At 40.4% G+C, this 18,691-nt stretch overlaps 1 protein-coding gene across 4 annotated transcripts in view; it reads left to right on the top strand.

The window, feature by feature from the left end:
- Window positions 1-18,691, top strand: part of mast3a (microtubule associated serine/threonine kinase 3a) — a 30,543-nt gene that overhangs the window by 7,653 nt on the left and 4,199 nt on the right. For 2 of the 4 annotated variants that reach the window (XM_086273644.1, XM_086273642.1), the window contains 21 exons: window positions 757-777; window positions 958-1,039; window positions 4,806-4,963; window positions 7,855-7,930; window positions 8,051-8,260; window positions 9,161-9,262; window positions 9,694-9,826; window positions 10,026-10,111; window positions 11,582-11,667; window positions 11,976-12,184; window positions 12,325-12,466; window positions 12,750-12,882; window positions 12,994-13,159; window positions 13,334-13,435; window positions 14,391-14,513; window positions 14,730-14,839; window positions 15,018-15,199; window positions 16,371-16,492; window positions 16,591-16,779; window positions 17,055-17,278; window positions 18,475-18,597. In XM_086273644.1, coding sequence (XP_086129770.1) covers window positions 757-777; window positions 958-1,039; window positions 4,806-4,963; window positions 7,855-7,930; window positions 8,051-8,260; window positions 9,161-9,262; window positions 9,694-9,826; window positions 10,026-10,111; window positions 11,582-11,667; window positions 11,976-12,184; window positions 12,325-12,466; window positions 12,750-12,882; window positions 12,994-13,159; window positions 13,334-13,435; window positions 14,391-14,513; window positions 14,730-14,839; window positions 15,018-15,199; window positions 16,371-16,492; window positions 16,591-16,779; window positions 17,055-17,278; window positions 18,475-18,597 — 2,779 coding nt within the window. The remainder of the gene's footprint in view (window positions 1-756; window positions 778-957; window positions 1,040-4,805; window positions 4,964-7,854; window positions 7,931-8,050; window positions 8,261-9,160; window positions 9,263-9,693; window positions 9,827-10,025; window positions 10,112-11,581; window positions 11,668-11,975; window positions 12,185-12,324; window positions 12,467-12,749; window positions 12,883-12,993; window positions 13,160-13,333; window positions 13,436-14,390; window positions 14,514-14,729; window positions 14,840-15,017; window positions 15,200-16,370; window positions 16,493-16,590; window positions 16,780-17,054; window positions 17,279-18,474; window positions 18,598-18,691) is intronic. The other 2 variants (XM_086273643.1, XM_086273645.1) reach the window with 2 other exon arrangements.

Genomic DNA, 18,691 nt, shown 5'->3' with positions numbered 1-18,691 from the left:
TATTCACAAAAGCTTCGTAGCTCTGCTTTTGGTGCAGTTATTTTTTTCATGTGAACGTGGAGTAGCCTTGAAGAGTAAGGACGACCAGTGCTCTGGTCCACTCTGATTTATTTATTTTGTTCCTTTCACAACTAAGCCATTGATTCCAGTATTGATTTGAAACCTTTGCCTTTATTAGTGGCTTCTTACAGCAACATGATACAACATGTTGTACATATCAGATAGGGATAGATAAGAAACCATACATGTAACACAGCTCACTAACCCTCAGATCCCTTCACTGTCACCTCTAATTTAGCTACATGTCCCCAAGAGCTGGTTTCTCAGAGAAACTGCATTCGACCATCTTTTGTTGCCACAGATTGACTCCGTGAAGGAAACTGGGCCACTTCCTCAGAGTGTATTGGATGGAAAACTATTGGGACAGTGGAGATTTATTTATTTATTTATTTGGTAGAGAAAGGTTTAGGTTTTCTGCAGTGTTAATGAGTGCATTGTGTGTCTGTGTGCATAGTGAGAAACTGTCTGTAGGCCTCAATGCTGCAGTATGATAGCAGCTTGGCAGGTGTTCAGAAACAGCAAACAGCCACTGGCGGGGAGTTCTGTCAGACTAACAGGACTGTGACTTTGACAGGCAGACTTAATCTGTCACTGTCATTAAACAGTGTTTATTTTCTCTCTCACTTCATGCCTCCATTCGCCCCTTCTTTCTATCTGCATCTCTCGCCTCCATTCCCTTTTTTTGCATCTGCGTAGTCAACTGGCCCGGACTGAAAGGTAAGAAAATAACTAATTGCTGTTTCTTCTTCTTGCAAAGACTCAAACATCAAATGTTGTCTGTTGGCCTTTTTAGGCTTTGAAGATTGGAATGAGTCAACAGGATGTAAAGTTTTTCATATGAGCCTCCACTGAGCAGCTTGTTATTTATGTGTGCTTGTTTGTGTGTGTGTTTTTTAGCAGGGCAGACGGACGAAGGTGGTCGGTGGCATCTGTTCCCTCCTCTGGATACTGCACAAACGCACCAAGTTCATCAGTATCTGTAAGCGGAGAAGTATCTCTTACTGTCTGTCACCTCTTTCCATCATCACACATTCAACCTCTCTCTAAACCACTACCTTGGGGGCATTTAGTTCTCCACTTTACAGGACTGTGGTGTCTTGTAAACTTCCGATGCTGACTAACTGAGCTGTAAAGCCCATCAGCTTACAAAGTGTCATAAATCTGCCTATAAATGATTGTTGATTTTACAGTAGCTCAGGGATGTCAAACTCATTTTACATCGTGACCTACATACACATCTAAAGCTGGCCGGACCAGTGAAACTCCCCATTCTGCTAATATGGGGAGTTAAAGTTGGGAAGTTAACCTACATATTTAATCTCTGAATATAAAAAAGGGGGCAATTTCAACTGTATGTCTCATTTTCTACATGATAACAAAATGCTAGTACATGAAAGAAATGTGGTGGAATGACTCTTGGACCTAAATTGTAAGAAACAAATATTAATTTTACATATAGTCTAAAATTACAGCGAAAAAACTGTCCAGGTTATCCTGTGATTATAAAACAAAGATTTTATCAATTCACAAAAAATGTGGACCCATTGTTGAAAAAAAGAAAAAAGAAATCTCTGTAGTAAATAGTGGAAAAACAAACAAAACAGGAAAATATTTGACATGTAATTGTTTGTCTGTTACTTAATTACTTTGGTGTGGTTTGAATGGCCACAGGGTAGGTCTTTTGTTAGCTAAAGCTTTAAAACTTGTGCAAATAAAGTTTTAAAATTTATGCCATCCTTCACATTTTCCAAAGCCATCCTGTGGATTTGCTGATCCAATTCTACCCCCCCCCCCCCCCCCCCCCCCCCCCCCCTTTGTAGAACACCACCAAAAATTGTAGATGTTATGAAAAAGAATGGTCAACACTGTAAACATAGACTCTGTGCACACAACCCTTTTAAAAGTTATAAAATGCTCGATTGTCGACATGGCAGAAGTCTTCGAAAAATAACTTGCATTAATAAAAAAAAAAGTGTATGAATAATAAAATTTGTGTAACTGCCAAAATGTTTGGCTAGGTCTGTAAAGATTTGCTCATCGCTCTGTAGCTGACAGCTGGTCGCTGGACACTGCAGGCTTTGGTTATGAAGATAACGTCCTCTCCTTTTGCGTCAGTGTCCTCTCTCCCACTGAATGGCACTTCAATAGTTTGTTTCAGAGTTGAGTAGTTTAAGTCTGTGGGACAGTCTGCTAACTGTCCTACTTTTGTCTTCTCCCTTATTAGCAAGGCGTCGCCACACAGCAGGTATCTCGCATGTTTGATTGGAGTTTTTATCCTGAGGCAACCCCACAGGGAACTTTTCACAGATCTTTCACGTGAAAAGCAAAACAATCTGTTCCACTGAACCAATCTTACCACTGCTACCTGTAATTTTTACCTTTTTAAAAATTGGTATTTTGTGGTTACTGGTCACCAAATCAGTCGTAGTCTCGTGAACACCACATGAAAGCAGTAATTAGCCAAAAATATGAATTTTAATAGAATTGGCTTGTGTTATTTATTGGTTAGTTTTAGCCTATTGCACATACCGTACAAGGAAGGAATACTAGAACAAAGCTTCCACAGTGGTTGTGAAATATTTTAGAAGTAGCATCAGCATTACATAGCTCGTCAGAGTTACTTCACTGTATCTTGTTCATAGAAAAGGAATGTTTACTGTGTTTTAGCATTAAAAAAAAAAAATCTTACTGACTCACAGTTTAGAACTTGAACTTCACTTTAAACTTACCGGGTCACTCGCCATAAACAGTAGTAGAGAAAAGTTTTGTGGTTTTAGTCTTTGGTTGTTTTGGGTTTTTTGCCATTTCCTCTGTGACAGCTTGTCTTTCTCAGATTGAGTTGCAGTCGATATAAATCCAGACTAACTGCAACCTCCTTGGCAAGGAAGCAGACTGCCAACTTTTTACAACTAGCTTTTAAGTCTACGGGGGGTTTGGATGATTGTTTTCGTTACATCTACAGAGCATTCTTGTCGCTTTAGCGTTATTATCGCTACAAATTTGTGACATTTTTGATTATAATTAGTTTTACTGATACAGTAAAGTGGTTGGAAAACTTCACACTGACAGCTTCGGGCACCGGTTGGTTTATAAAGCAGCTGTCTGGAGATGGATCCTGGTATCCTTTTTAATGACTCAGGCAGCCATAACAGGATACGTCCAAGGATGATGAATCCCTCCATCATCGACCATGTGTCATATTTTCCACCTTGGAGAGGATATTAGAATTAGTCCTCAGATGCCTTTTCCCCCAAGTTTTCCTATAATTATTGAAACAGTATTAAATGTGGTAAAAAGTAAATTTTGTTGTCATTGTTTTGTTTTGTTTTTTAAGTCAAAAGGCATAAAAGTTTTCTCATAATGGTATATTTCTCTACCTCCTATTCAACAACAACAACAAAAAAAACTTGGGGAAAGGGGAAACCAAAACACAGGAGGTTGTGTGAATTATTTACCATGTGTCCATCATTAAATGAATGACATCACACGAGACGAACTGAGTTGATCTGAGCGTGTCCTCTTTTGACTGAGGGGAAAGTACGGGAAGAATAAAGCTTATCATTACAATAATACCGGTCCTGTTGAAATTTGCCGTTTCTTTTTCCTGGATGACATCACAAACGAGCAGGGGCTGTACCACATCATTTCCCTACTCAGCTTTCCCTTTCAGGAATACTGCAAGCACACTTTGTGCTGCCCAGCTATACCTGTCAGCTGTTTGCCGATGTCTTCTATGGTGATTATTAGGATTTTATCTCGAAAGCCATCGCTGAACCTGCAGTTGGCTCAAATGGAAAACAATACCCAGCTCCTGCGTCTCTGCTGAAATTCTGTATGGCCAACCACATGGCTTTGAGACGGTGAAGTCAGCCCTCCCTGTACAATGCCCCTTTCAGGCCTGCTGTCAGTGAGGTCTTTATGCAGCTCTTAGTCGATTCTGACAAGTCTCTAGTTTTCTGCTCAGCGTAGCCCCTTCACCCCCACCCCCACCTTCCTATCACTGCTCTGTCACGTCCTTGCTCTGTTGCTTTCTTTTCTTTCTTTTCTTTTTTTTTTTCTCCTCCTTTTAGTGTCTCTCACTGTCTCGCTCTGCTTTTCTTTCTCGTTGGCTCTTCTGTTTTTCCTCTGGCCAATGAGCCACTCTTCTCTCTGCTCTTCCTGGGATACACAAGATCCTAGCCAAATGGGAGTTCTCATAAATTCCAGGCGGTGTGTCACACATCCTGACTTGGAAAGGAAAAAAAACAAAGCAAAACATTCACACATGCTGCCTGTCTCCATGTGTGCTGCGTGAAAAGGGCGAAATCCTACTGAAAAATGCTTTGGGGAATCTATAAAGTTCACTGAGTCTTTCTTTTCATGTAGGAAGGGATTCATGATGTTTTTTACATCACAAATCAACTCTCTGCATGTCCATATAAGGTGGTGCATCTAATTAAGATCTGCAGTGTAACATGAAAGTCTTTAAGACTTTGGTATTAACAGGATAAAGAGTGAGTCGGAGAGAGCAGACGTGTGAGTCTTACCAGAGGAAGCCTTTTAACACAGGATGTTATATAATCAAAGCACAGCCCCGCCTACGTATGAATATTTAAATAAAAATGGATAAAAGTGGTAGTGGCAGTGGTTGCTTGCTTGTTTTGTTTTTTATTTCGTTAATTTAAAAAAGAATCAATAAATGCAACTTAACCATTGACCCTACTTCCCTGGGTTTTTTTTTTCTCTTCTCCACTTTTCCCTCCCAGTCCTCTTCTTCACAGGAGTTGTTGCACCAGTTGCCCTTTCAGCCCACGCAAGAGGATCTTCACTTCCTCTTCAAACATTTTCCGAGCCCAGAAAGTGTGGCAGATGAAGAAGGAGCCCACCCCATGCCCCCTGTCAGGGTCCGCTCACGCAGTCTCAGGTAACTTTCCTATACTATATGCTGATGCAGCATATAGACTGTCTCTGTTACACAAACATTTCTGTCATACTTCACTGGGCCGTTTGTTTTGAAAGGGTGGAACCGAAATCCCCCCAACTGGCTTCAGTCTCGTAGATTTAATTATGTGCTGCAGTAGCAGTTGTATACAGCAGCTCACCACACACGCCACTTAAGCACAAAGATAAAACTGTTGTGTTATTAAAGGCTTATTATACTAACTGTACATTCTATATACCCTTATATATCAATTCATTAGATACACTTTAATAGTACTTCATTGGACCCTCTTTGCCTTCACAACTGCCTTAAAATTTTCATGGTTTAGTGTCAACAAGGTGCTGGAAACATTGCTCAGAGAATTTGGTCCATATTGACATGACAGCATCACTCCGTTTCTGCACAATTGTCTGCTGTGCGTCCATGATACAAAGCTCCATTGGGTTGAGATTAGGGATGGGTACCGATATCCGGTGCCATTATGGCGGTTCTGACATAAACGGTAGTAACCAGACCGAAAAGCAGCGCACATTTCGGTGCTTTATTTCTGTGCTTTTTTTTTTTCTTTTTCTTTTTTCCTGAGATGTCATACACTTTGGATTCTAGCCAATCATTTTAGCTTTTCAAGAATAGTAGGCGGGCTCAGGTACGTACGCTCTTTTAGAGCAGAGCTACAGATTAAAAATGCCCAAGGCGAAGCGGTCAAAAGTCTGGCTGTACTTCACAGCAAAAGATGCAAACTCAGCAGCCTGCAACAAGTGCTTTAAGGTGACACTGTGCAAAGGAGGTGACACTTCGAATCTGATGAAACACCTAGCGACGCATAGCGTTTTTTAAAAGCCGAGAAATGCACCGTATTTGATAGCTTGCTGCAAGACTTCACAACAAGCACATCTGCTGCGGGTGTGGTAAATCTCCATTAGCGAGTTAGCGCGGATCGCCCCATGTGTGTTGCTTATCATTTTGCAGAAAAAAAGAGACTGCTAAAAATAAAAACATAAGTTTTTGGACAAAGTTTGTGTTCTCTATTCTTTAAGCACCGTTTAAGCACCAGCACCGTTTCAAAAGTACAGATTTGGCACCGGTATCAGATAAAACCTGAATGATACCCATCCCTAGTTGAGATTTGGTGATTATAGAGGCCATTTGAATACAGCGAGCTCTTTATCATGTTCGCACCAGAAATCAGAACTCATCAGACCAGGCATAATTTTTCATCGGCTGATGTTGAGCTTATTTGAATTGTAGCTTTAGTTTCCTGATCTTAGTTGAAAAGAGCGCCACTTGTTGTGGTCTTGTGCTGCTAAATTGTAGTTTCAAATCAAGGTTTCTCTTCACTGGTGTGATCATATGTGCCATATTTAAACTGAACTGTGCTCTAAATTTTCCCTTAAAAAAAAAAAAGTGTGTTTGTTTTTTTGTTTTTTTTAAATATGCACATTTTCTCACAACAGAAAGAGAAGATCTGCTAACGGGGTATAAAATGAAAACCTCAAACTTGTAACTAGCGTGGCTAACATGCTACCCGTTCCTGCTGCTTTACTACATACTCACCAAGTAATCAAAGCTTATAGTAAATTAAATAACTTTACCTGTTAAACAGTTAAACAGCAAATGTGGGATAGACTGTGCTAAGGTTTAAGCTCACGAAGCTTGCCACCTTAAGTAGTTGTAGTTGCTCTTTTTAGAACATTGTAAAGTTGTATGTGAATGAGCACTGCCCTGTTTGGTGAGGCTGCCACTCCAGCCCAGTCTAACAAAAGTAGGCTTAATGGTTTTTCAGGAGATATTTCGCACATGATTATAAAAAGATAAATTAAATACTGTCTGGAAAGAATATGTTGGGATAATTATTTAATGTGGCTCTGGAAAAACCCTCTGTGCCATTTCTGCATGATCCCCTGGAATAGAATAAAACCTTTTCCTCATCACTTGGCATTGCTGGACTCATCCCTCTGAATAGCTGCAATGGCAGGCTGTTTTGAGGTTGCTGTAGAGTTTTTATGACAGGCTGGGGAGGATTTTGGCAGCCCGTTGATGTGGTTGCTTTTTTGGTGACGTGTCCATGCCTGTGCCACATGCAGTAATTCGCACTGCATGTGTACACTAATACTCTATAAGTACATCTGGGTAACTCTAGCAATTACACCGGGGAGAAATCTCCCCCTTGGGTTTTACCTGACCTTTGCATAGTTGTTAATGATGCATCTAAATCAACAGCAGCTGATTGACATGTGTCGCCGTTGTTCTAAATTTGCTCTACAAGTTGCGTAAAAGGATTTCTTGCAGCCTCAAAATAGTTCCGAGTGGTCTAAGCAGTTGCCATTACCCTGAAATAAATTCATACCGCGTGTGCAACTGTTGTGGTTACCCAGAACAAGTTAAGTTCATGTCGCATATTGACATTATTGTCATTTTTAGTATGCAACGTAGTGTAAGGGAGCACCCAGGACTGTTATTTTTAACATTTGTGCTGACAGTACATTGATTTGGAACTTGTAAGGAGGGTTTAAAAAGACCCCTGCGTGTAACCGAAACCCTCTGGGTGCAACACGTGTGGTCGTGGATGGTGAACATGAGAGCCTGATCTGAATTGTGTCAAACACGCTGTTTGTATGACCTAGAATGTTAGTCAACACTTTAATTGTTAATGTGGTCATAAAATGTTATAGCTTGTTGTGTGTATGGCTGTTCAGTAAAGATATAAATGTTGATTTCATCAGTTCAGTTTGCCACTTAGTTCAGTTGTTTTTCATTTTATTTTAGTTTGGTCTCCATTATTTGTTAATGGCATTTGTGCAAAAAAATATCGACATTTGTAATATTTTTATCTGGTTTTTGTTTTTTTCTCCTTTTGTCTTCTTTCTGTGAAGCCCTGGACGGACCTGTGGGGTGTTTGACAATGAGATTGTCATGATGAATCACGTCTATAAAGAACGTTTCCCTAAGGTAGCTCCCTTTCTGTGTGAAAGTCTCATAATCAAAGTTAAAATCTTCAACTGCTCACTAAATGGATTAGAAATGTATGCAGTACTGGTTTAAACGAAGGCTTTCATTTTTGTTTCCCAGGCGACGGCCCAGATGGAGGGTCGGCTGCTCGACATCATTGCAGAGTGTTCCCCGGACACCGCTCTGCCCCTGGCTGATGGTGTGCTTGGATTCATTCAGCACCAGCTGGTGGAGCTCGCCAGAGACTGTCTGGACAAGTCCCAGAATGGTCTGGTGACCTCCAGGTACTTCATGGAGCTGCAGGAGAAATTGGAGAAGCTGTTGCATGAGGTGGGTGTCTCTCATCTTTAGTAAATGATTTTTCATCTTTTTCATACAGAGAATTTTTTTTCTCTTCTTTTCTTTTTCAAACAGTCAGGGAGTGTTGGTTCTTTCTAAGATGTTTCTAGCTGGTGTTATTGTTGGTAGCTCAGGTTGCCCTCTGGGACATTGCATGCTGTACTATAGCAGCACTGAGGACACTGAACATTGAAATGAAAAGGCCCATTTCCTCTGTTAATATTCTGCTGATTCCACTCCATCCGTCAATAATGTTCTGTATTTTGTGTTATTACATAGGGGTGTGCAGTGGTCAAGTGTTCAGTTTTGTAATGATTGTGTATTCTACAGCAAAACAGTGGTTTAAATGATTATTTTGTCATATAATAATTTCTTTAATTAGTATATTCTTTGTGGCCACAGAAATTGTTTTGACCCTTCTCCACATGCTAAAATGCATATGTTGAGTTGCTTGCTAGTGTTGCTTTTTCATAAAGGTGTTTACAATTTTTTTTAGAGTGGATTTTTCTGTGTTTAGCAGGGCAAGAGTTTGTTTTAAACTGACTGCTGAATAATCGCTCCTCTGACTGTTTCACCACCTCTATCATACACTTTCTGAACCTGCTGTTTGATCAAAGCGCTGTTGGATTTAGATAAGCAAGAATGAGTGTTAAAAAGTCAAATGTTTTTCCATTATTTATAAGCCTGGCAGAGCATGCAGTGAGTATTGATTCAACATGTTGAAATACCAGCCCTTGAATCACCACCAGACAATGTAAGGGGATGAAATGGATGCTAAAAATATCACCCGACAAGTGCAGACAGCTTCTTTGGATGAGTTGTGGTGGCTCATGGCTTGTGTCAAATGGATTAGGTCACTATAATAATCACATCACTATTTGTTCTGTTCAGGCGTATGAGCGCTCAGAGAGCGAGGAGGTGACCATCATCACCAAACTGGTCAAGAAGATTCTCATCATCATCTCCAGGCCTGCCAGGCTGTTGGAGTGTCTGGTAAGACTCAATGACAGACGCAGTAATAATCACAGCTTTACGAGTGACGTAATAACACTATGTCCATCAGCTTAGATGCATGCGTGAAAGTTGACTCATACATGATGTTGACATCTTGTAGTAGCGATTAGTTTGTGCAGTAATAATAACCCAGCTTACTGTTTACTAAGCCAAGTTCACCTTGCTAGCCTGGGTCTGTTGTTAGTAAGGTGCCAGTGATGCTCCAGTTTTCCAGGCCAGAAAAAAAGCCCAGATTGGAGCAGAAACATTTTTCTGTCATTTTTCAGCATTTTTAATTGTATTACAATGTTTGATCCATCGTTTCCCGATGTAGTAGTTGAAGCTTTTCTACATATTATGTCAACAAAGTAATGTATATTTGAGTGAAACCTGAACTGTCTTTCCTTTATTTTTTTATATTTTGAATCCAGGAGTTTGATCCAGAGGAGTTTTACCAACGTTTGGAGGCTGCAGAGGGTCAAGCCAAAGTAGGACAAGGCATCAAAACTGATATTCCCAGATACATAATCAGCCAGCTGGGCCTTACCAGAGACCCCCTGGAAGGTGCAGATTTAAAAAATATATATATATTTCTATCTCATTATTGCTTACTTCAGATAAATTTGAAAACCCTAATGCAGTTAGCTTAAATAAATCATTGTGAACTAATCTCGTAAGATACAGTGACAGTTTTGTGATTTTTAACTTTGATTCGCACTGGCGTTTAATAAAGTTGGATCTGTTTTGTCTGCTGCCGTTACAGAGATGGTTCATTTGGAGCATACTAGCCCGATTCACAGATCAGCGAGCAGAGAGTCTGATGACACTGGAGAGGCAACATCTGCACAGGTATAAGCTTACATTAAACGGTTACCAAATGCATACAGTGAACCCTAAAGTGACCCAGGAAGAACAGATGGCGCTCATGTCTCACGTATTTTAAAAATATTCCACATCCTTTAGATTAGATTTATTTGCTTTAAGATTGTCTTACTAGTTTTTAAGTCACCGAGTGGCAACCTTTGTTGATACGGTGTTGATTTCTTAGGGTTTTTTTCCATATCTGTCACACATAAATGATCATCAAAGAAATTTTATTACTAAACACTTCTAAACCTACCTAACCCTCTGTGAAAAAGTAATTGCCTCCTTAAATAATAAATTAACTGATTAACCACATTTTTTTTGAAAAACTGAATTTCATTTCACAAGCTACATTCAGGCCTGGTTACGACCAGACCTGCTGAATCAAAAAGATCACTTAAATAGAAGCTGTCCATCAAAATGAGACGGGCACATCGTGTCACGATTTAAAGAAACAGTCGAGGGGAAAAAAAGTCACTGACATCTGCTAGTTTGGAAAGTTTGCCAAAGTGAACCACAGTGTGAGCCATTATCCACAATGGAGAAAACTTGGAACAATGGTGAACGTTCCCAGGAGTGACCTGCATTGAGGACTTATCACAAAAAAAAACTAGAACATCATCTAAAAACATCCAATCCTCAGTTGCCTCAGTTAAGGTCAGAGGTTATCATTCAACAATAATGAAGAGATTCTACCAGAAAATCCTGAAGGAGGGTGTCTGGCCATTAGTTCATGGCGTAAACCAAAGATCACCTAGGTTATGTACCAGCACAATGATTCAAAACACACCAGCTAGTCCACCTCCGAATGGCTCAATAACAGCCTTTTTTTTTTTTTTTTTTTTTTTTTTTTATAAATACAGTCCAGGCAAGTTTGGATAGTTTTTTTTTTTTTTCTTCTGAATGAATGAATGAAATCATAATTAAGAAAATTTGGCTTGTCTTTGTTTAATATTAAAATTTGTTTGATCTGAAACATTGAAGTGTGACGCATATGTGAAAAACCTAAGAAGTTTGGAATAGGCAAATACCTTTCCACAGCACTGGATGTATTAGCAGGTTCCCAAAATCCCAGCCTTCAGCCTTTCACTGTGTGGATTTGGCATACTCTTTGCATCATTGTTGTTGTTGTTTTTTTTGTGTTTTAAATCATTTTTCTCTAGCAATTTGTGTTGCGTGCATAAAAGATGCTCCAGTTGATAAAGCAGAGCTGAATTGTGTCTGTGACAGGATTAACTGTGGTGGGTGACGAACTTGACGGCTGTGGCATATGCACCAAAGAAATATTAAATGCCATTTGGCAGAGCATGCAGATTATTCTTGATTCAATGCTATTTAAGTGATAAATGGAGCTCTCGTTAACATGAAAAAAATTCTCCAAAAGTAACACAGCAGCTGTAATTTTTTTCCTCTCCCCCTTTCTCTTTCTCTCTCGTTGGGATTTGCGTGATTCAGAGCCGTGCAGCCTGCACCCCTCCTCGTAGGAAACCACTGGAAAGCGACTTTGAGACTATAAAGCTCATTAGCAACGGCGCCTATGGGTGAGTAAGACAGACTTCTTTGTTTGCGTTTGACTGAGTCAGTCGCACCAAGAACCACAGAGATCTAAATAAAAGTGGAAACTAAAATGTGGATGTGTTTTTGTAGTATTTTTGTGTTCAGGCTGGAATTAGTCAGGGCAGTTTCATTTCCAGTCTGAACTGATATTTACCACTATGTGATTCCCACAATTGATTTTCTTTGTATTATCTCCCTGCTTTCTTTGTTGATGATTGCTGATTATTTATTCTGTCTCTCTTTGTGTTGTCACTGCCTCTCCCCTTCCTTTTGCCTCTGTTCTCTTACACAGGGCCGTATTTCTGGTGCGCCACAAAGACACTCGTCAGCGTTTTGCTATGAAGAAGATCTACAGGCAGAATCTGATCCTTAGAAATCAAATCCAACAGGTGTTCGTAGAGCGAGACATCCTCACCTTTGCTGAAAACCCATTTGTGGTTTCCATGTTCTGCTCTTTTGAGACACGGAGGCACCTGTGCATGGTTATGGAATATGTGGAAGGTACAGTTGGCTCAGACTGTAGACACATAGAGACACATGCACACCAAGCTCTTATATATCTACCATACAAGGTACACCTTTAAGTCTAAGTCACCTGACCTGAAAGCGTTTTTCATGGTGGCCTCATTTGTGTTTTTAAGGTGGAGATTGTGCCAATCTGTTGAAGAATATCGGTGGGCCTCTGCCTGTGGACATGGCCAGGATGTATTTTGCTGAGACTGTCTTGGCTTTAGAGTACCTTCACAACTACGGCATTGTACACAGAGACCTCAAACCTGACAAGTGAGTCAGGCAAACGGATGAACAAGGAGAATATTCTTATTCCTTCCCCCCTCCCCCATATTTCTTGTGAACGCCTTAAGGCAGCGCTAAATAACTTAAAAGCTTTCATCATTTTTAAACTTGCAGTGATCTGTAGGGAGATGGAATCTTTCTGAAGATAGAGCAGAATATTTTCAAACTTTGAGTCTTTGATATTTTTTTTTCTCTAAAGATGAAATTCCAGTGCTTTGAGGGCAAGCATTTGATGTAACATGAAACATTTCTGTGCTTACTTCCTTTGTAGTTTGCTGATCACCTCCATGGGACATATTAAACTGACAGACTTTGGACTTTCAAAGATTGGCCTAATGAACATGACAACCAACTTGTATGAAGGACACATTGAAAAGGATACCAGAGAATTCATTGACAAGCAGGTTTGTCTCTTCTCGCTTGTCTTTTTTTTTCATCTCCTCTGATTTTGAGCTTCTCTAAAATCCGCCTTTTCTCTTTAACTCTGTTTTTTTTTTTTTTAAACCTGTCTACAGGTGTGTGGTACTCCAGAATATATCGCTCCAGAGGTGATCCTGAGGCAGGGCTATGGGAAGCCTGTGGACTGGTGGGCCATGGGGATCATCCTTTATGAGTTCCTAGTGGGCTGTGTGCCTTTCTTTGGAGACACACCAGAGCAGCTCTTTGGTCAAGTGGTTAATGGTAGGAAATCTTTCAATTGAACTCATAGTTAGTTATTTTTATACACGTAAATCCAATCCATTTGTCATCCTCTCGCTCAAAATTCTGCAATAGATCTCTGTATTTTGGCACATCAGTCCCCTGGGCTTTGTAGATACCTTTAGTTCCCTTCGTTGCATTCTCTCCTGTGTTCAGATGATATTATCTGGCCGGATGGAGAGGATGCCCTGCCAGCTGATGCTCAGGACCTTATCACCAGACTTTTGAGGCAGAACCCTCTGGAGCGCCTGGGAACAGGTTGGTGACAGCATGATTGCTGATGGATGAAAAACCTTCTCTGGGCCTCGGGACAGTGTGACTCTGAGGTGGCCAGAAAAAGGCAAAAACATGCTTTTTGTGACAGATGTGTCACTGGGTGTCTTACCAGGAGGTCATAGTCTGCACAAGGCCTCATGTGGAGGAATTTAATTTTAAGAGTTTAAATAAAGTTGGCACAGGAATAAGGAAGGATTTGAGGTCTTCTGTGTGTTTATTTGGCAGATTATTCATTAATAGAATTTTACATTAACCAGGCTTGATAAAATTGTTTCCCATAGACCTCCCATAGAGACAGAGAGGTCGACTAGTTCACAGTAATCAATAAGCTCTCTAGAGCTTTCTGACTTGAATGTTTTAGACTTCAAATTTCCACTGTTTTGACTTCTTTACACTTTGTTTGTGTTTAGGTCACTGTATGGGTTAGGACCTCTTTACTTTTCAGGCCTTTTAATTATGCACACTTTCAAAAGATCATTAAGGTCAGCTGACCAGATGCTTTTGGTTGTACCGGGAAGCTGGTTAAACCACAGATCAGGCCTTTGCTGTAACTGCAGGTAAACTTTGAAGCAGTCCGTTACACTTAAGTTATTTGAAAACTCATTTTTACTCTTGACATTTAAACCTGACTGAGACTTGAAATTTAATGTCTTATTGCATCCTATGTTGCACAGCACTAAATGCTTGTTTTTAAATTTTCTTATTAATTAACTTGAATTTATAGAAAATAGCAGCAAATTAGTTTTACAATAAGCATAAAGCCAGAGACCAGGAGAATGGAATGAAATAAGTTTTATTTATATAGCACCAAATCATGGCAACAGATGCCTCAAGGCGCCTCAGTGCAACAAAGAGTCTGGCTGGGGATCAGACAAGCTCAGACTCAAGTCTGGGGACCTCGATGCCCATATTTGAGTTTAATAACTTCTTTCTCCAGGTGGGGCCACTGAGGTAAAGATGCACAATTTCTTCCTTGGCCTGGACTGGAATGGTCTCCTGAGGCAGAAAGCTGAATTCATTCCACAGTTAGAGAGCGAGGAGGACACCAGCTACTTTGACAGTATGTGGATTTACTGACTGTGGGCCTTTTATGAAGTAGATGCACTGCATTGTTAAAAACCTGTGAGGAGAAATTCATTTGGAAATGAGCTCTCAGAAAATGGATGATTTTATGAGCTAAATTTGTAGCAATGCAGCATGGTGGTAGTTTTAATTTGGATAGGAAACTGTTCCCAGTTTGTGATCATTTATTGCATGCCACCATGTTTCCCTCCAGCCCGATCAGAGCGATACTGTCATCTGGGCTCAGATGACGATGAAACAAATGATGATGAATCATCTCTGGAGCTACGACAGTTCTCCTCTGTAGCCCACCGCTTCAGCAAGGTACTCGTTACTACCCATGAGTTATAATCAATATTAATACCTGGCTCATGGAACAAAGCAAGACTTTTTGTTTTGGTGTTGTAATTTGGTTAATGAAATACCTCTGGTTATTTGTAGGATATAAAAAAAAAAACCCTTCTTCTTTAATCCATGCCACCTTTTTCCTCTTAAACTCCAGGTGTACAGCAGCACAGAGCACCTGTCCACCTCCACTCCATCCAACCTGAGCCTGTCGTCATCAGACCGAAGCCACAGCGAGGAGAAGGAGGACCGATGGGAGGGCAGGGGAGTCCTTTCCCCTGGTGACGGACACAAACATTTGGCGAGTGCAGACAAGAGGGCAGATGGACACAGGGGGAGGTGAGAGCATGGAACAAGGGAGAGTGATGTCCTTATTATGAGAACAAAACTATCACAGCCCTCTCTGTATTCACAAAATATAATAGTCTCTCGTATTGGGTTGAAGCGTTTCCTATTTCAAAAGGGCAAATTTTATAGAGGTCTTTTCACGTCGTTTTGTATTAAACCAATGAGCCATTCTAAAGTTCCCCCAGTTGGATGTTTTCTTGCGTGCATGTCAGATGGAGGCCTTTACATTGCCCACGGGTGTAAACACAAGTGATATATCCATTCAGCGTTTACTGAAGCCTCCCTGTGTGGTGCTGAATGGAGTGAACCATTAAACCATAAAAGAGAAACAGGATATCTAAGAAGAAAATTGATTAAAAACCACAAAATACCAAATAAGCTCATTTTGCTGCAGTTTTCGAATAAAATATTTAGGGCTGCAGCTATTGATTATTTCATTAATTTAGTAAAAGCCTTGACATAAGAACACCCCAAGCCCCCCTTTAGACTTCCCAGTGTTTACTGCTTCCATATAAAAAGGACGGCTGGAGTCAGCCTTCAGCTCATCTTCCTATTTTAATGTAGCTTTACTTCTGTAGCTTTAGAGCTGATTTTTTTGCTGTGTAAAGTAAATGGTGGTGGATGAAGAGGCCTTTCTTAATGTCTGAGTTTGTTGATCAGGTGCTTCAATGAAGGACTCTCACTAGCTGTTTCCCAGTAATGGTTTTAATGGTGATTACAGGAACAGAGCTGCTGTTTTGGACACTAGAAACACTTTTGTCTTTCACTAAACCTGAGCTCAACATCTCAGTATCAACTTGTTAAACTGTGTCATCATCACTATTGTTGTTGTTGTGTTATCAATGTTAAACACTTTTGTTAAATGTTAAATCGTTTACCACAGAGCCGTGTGCATCGAAGCAAAGAATGTGCGTCAAGCATTTTTTTTTTTTTTTTAATTTAAAATAATTGAATCATTCACATTACTCAGTGACTCGTTGCAGCCCTATAAGTAATGCACTTTTTAAAAAATGTAGTGGCAGTTCTTCTTGTTTTTATTGTTGAAAGACATTTATTGTGTAGTTAGGAAGGAAACTGTTGTTTACTGCCCAATTTCTAAAAGAGAAACTTAGCTAAAATCTGCATTTTTATTGGACCTGCATTTTACCTTTATCTTTCTCAGTCTCCGTCCACGTGCGTCATCCAGCTCCTCACAGTCGGAACGCAGCACCAGCCCACTGGTAATGAACAACACCCAGAGCTTTGACATCATGCCTCGAGTTGCCATCCCTGCTGATGAGGAGGGTAAGAGTATAATAAATGCAGAAACTACCTTATCTACTTTTTTTTTTTTTTTGCTGCTGTGAAACACTAGTACTCACACATTGTACCCACTATTGTAGATGGGATGGTTTCCAACCTGCGCCGCATCCGTCTCCGGAGCAACAGCACAGGTACGAGGCCATCCTTCAGGAGGGGGGCATCTCGACGCATCGCACATCAGTTAGAGACCCCAGAGAAACCCAGGTCCCCCTCTGGAAAAGTCCCCAAGTCTGCATCAGTCTCTGGCCTTTCACTCATCATTACCCCAGGTATCTTTGCAGGATGAATGCATTATAGAAAGTGTTTGGAATTAAAAGAAAATGGTGACAAGAAACGAGTGTTCATGTATTCACAGTGCCCTCTACAGCCTAATATTGTGTAATTATTGTAAATATTGTAAAACACATTATTTATATTGAAGTCAAGATTAGAACAGTGTTTGTTTGGTTTTAATTACTGGATGCAGCATTTTAAAAACAGTAGTGCTTACACTTTATAAAGACTCAGCTGTGTTTCTTCCTGCTTCTCTTCTGCTCCTAACTAGATGACTCAGGAGGTCCTCCTACGAGCCCCAAATCTTCTTTGTCCTTATCATCCAACCCCTCGTCCAGAGACTCGTCTCCCAGCCGCGATCTGTCCGTCAATGTCAGCTGCCTCAGGCCTCCGGTGGTTATCCACAGCTCTGGGAAAAGGTTTGGGTTTGCGCTGCGAGCCATCAGAGTCTACATGGGAGACAGTGACGTCTACACCGTTCATCACATGGTCTGGGTATGCGATCTTATCTGGTACTGACTAGATTTATACTATATTGGGAATCAAAAGCATAGATGTTTAAATAACTTTATGGCCTCTTTTTCTGCGCTGGCCCTAAAAATGAGTGAAATCAGCATCACCAAGCTCAGCAACATGCAAACACTGAGAGACTGTTTGCTAGTTTTTAGGTATGCGTAGGTATAATTTAAAACCAAATGACTCAAAATAGTTTCCAGCACATGGCAAAGAAATTGTGCCATCTGCTGGTTTCCTGTTGGAACATGTCAAACTTTTTCTTTTACTGAACTGAGGTTTTAAACAAAGCTTATGCAATTTGGTATGATTCGGTTTACATTCTCGTGATTTGACAACAGCTGCTTCACTCAACCAGAAAGCCAATAGTCAGACTCATAGAACCCCAAAAATTGACCCTCCTCACTCTTTAAAAAAAAAAAGCCTTTATAAAAGCTTCTTCATAGCCTTTCACTTTATAGGAGAACTCTGTGGTCATAATATGATGGACATGGTCAACAACAATACTCAGACAGGCTGCTGCATGTAAACGATGCTTAGTCAGTACTAAGAGGCCCAAGCAGCCAAAAAAATATTCCCCACACCATTACACCACACTGAACCGTTATTATAAGGCATGATGGATCGATGCTTTGTCAACCATCTGAACGTTGCAGCAGAAATTGAGACTCATCTCCCAACATTTTTCCAATCTTCTGTTGGCCAGTTTTGGTAAACCTGTGTGAATTGTAGCCTCAGTTTTCTGTTCAGGAACAGGAGTGGCACCCACTATGGTCTGCTTCAAGGTTCAGAGATGCTCTAATTAGATTCATATGAGTCTGTATATACCTTAACATTCACAAACGCTTGACTCTCATCTGGTCCTGAGGTGGGGTTGAAAATTTTAATTGTGCACTCACTGTCAGAGCCCTGAAGCTGTAGGACAAGCTGCCTGATGAAATCAAGTCAGCAGACTCAGCGACCTCTCTTAAATTTCTTCAAGAAGCATACCTTTATTTATGAAACCTTTATGCTGCCGTGATACTTTGTTGCTATACATGGCATTTTTTTCACACAACAAGTTTAAACTAAGTAAACCAAAAACACTAGTTTTACTAATTGCATAGGTGAAACGCAGCAACAGCCATTTAGATGGTTGCTTTACCAGTAATTGTGAGGTTGTGTCTGTTTGGATCTAGTGCGTTGAGGAGGGCAGTCCTGCACACGAGGCAGGATTGAGGGCAGGTGACCTCATCACTCACGTCAACGGAGAGTCGGTCCAGGGTCTCGTACACACTGAGGTGGTGGAGCTTTTGCTTAAGGTATGTGGATAACGTGTTTTGTTTCGGGGGGTTTTGTTGCTTTTTTAAAATGATCATTATAATGTATGGAAGATTAAAACTGTCAAATTAAAGA

The sequence above is a fragment of the Aulonocara sp. 'chitande type north' Nkhata Bay genome, linkage group LG18 (assembly GCF_057382095.1).
Source record: "Aulonocara sp. 'chitande type north' Nkhata Bay isolate Kocher_YH1m ecotype deep benthic linkage group LG18, A_spYH_male_GT1.1, whole genome shotgun sequence".
Taxonomy (NCBI): domain Eukaryota; kingdom Metazoa; phylum Chordata; class Actinopteri; order Cichliformes; family Cichlidae; genus Aulonocara; species Aulonocara sp. 'chitande type north' Nkhata Bay.
Note: the sequence above shows the minus strand (reverse complement) of the source record. Positions and strands in the feature narration are given on the sequence as shown.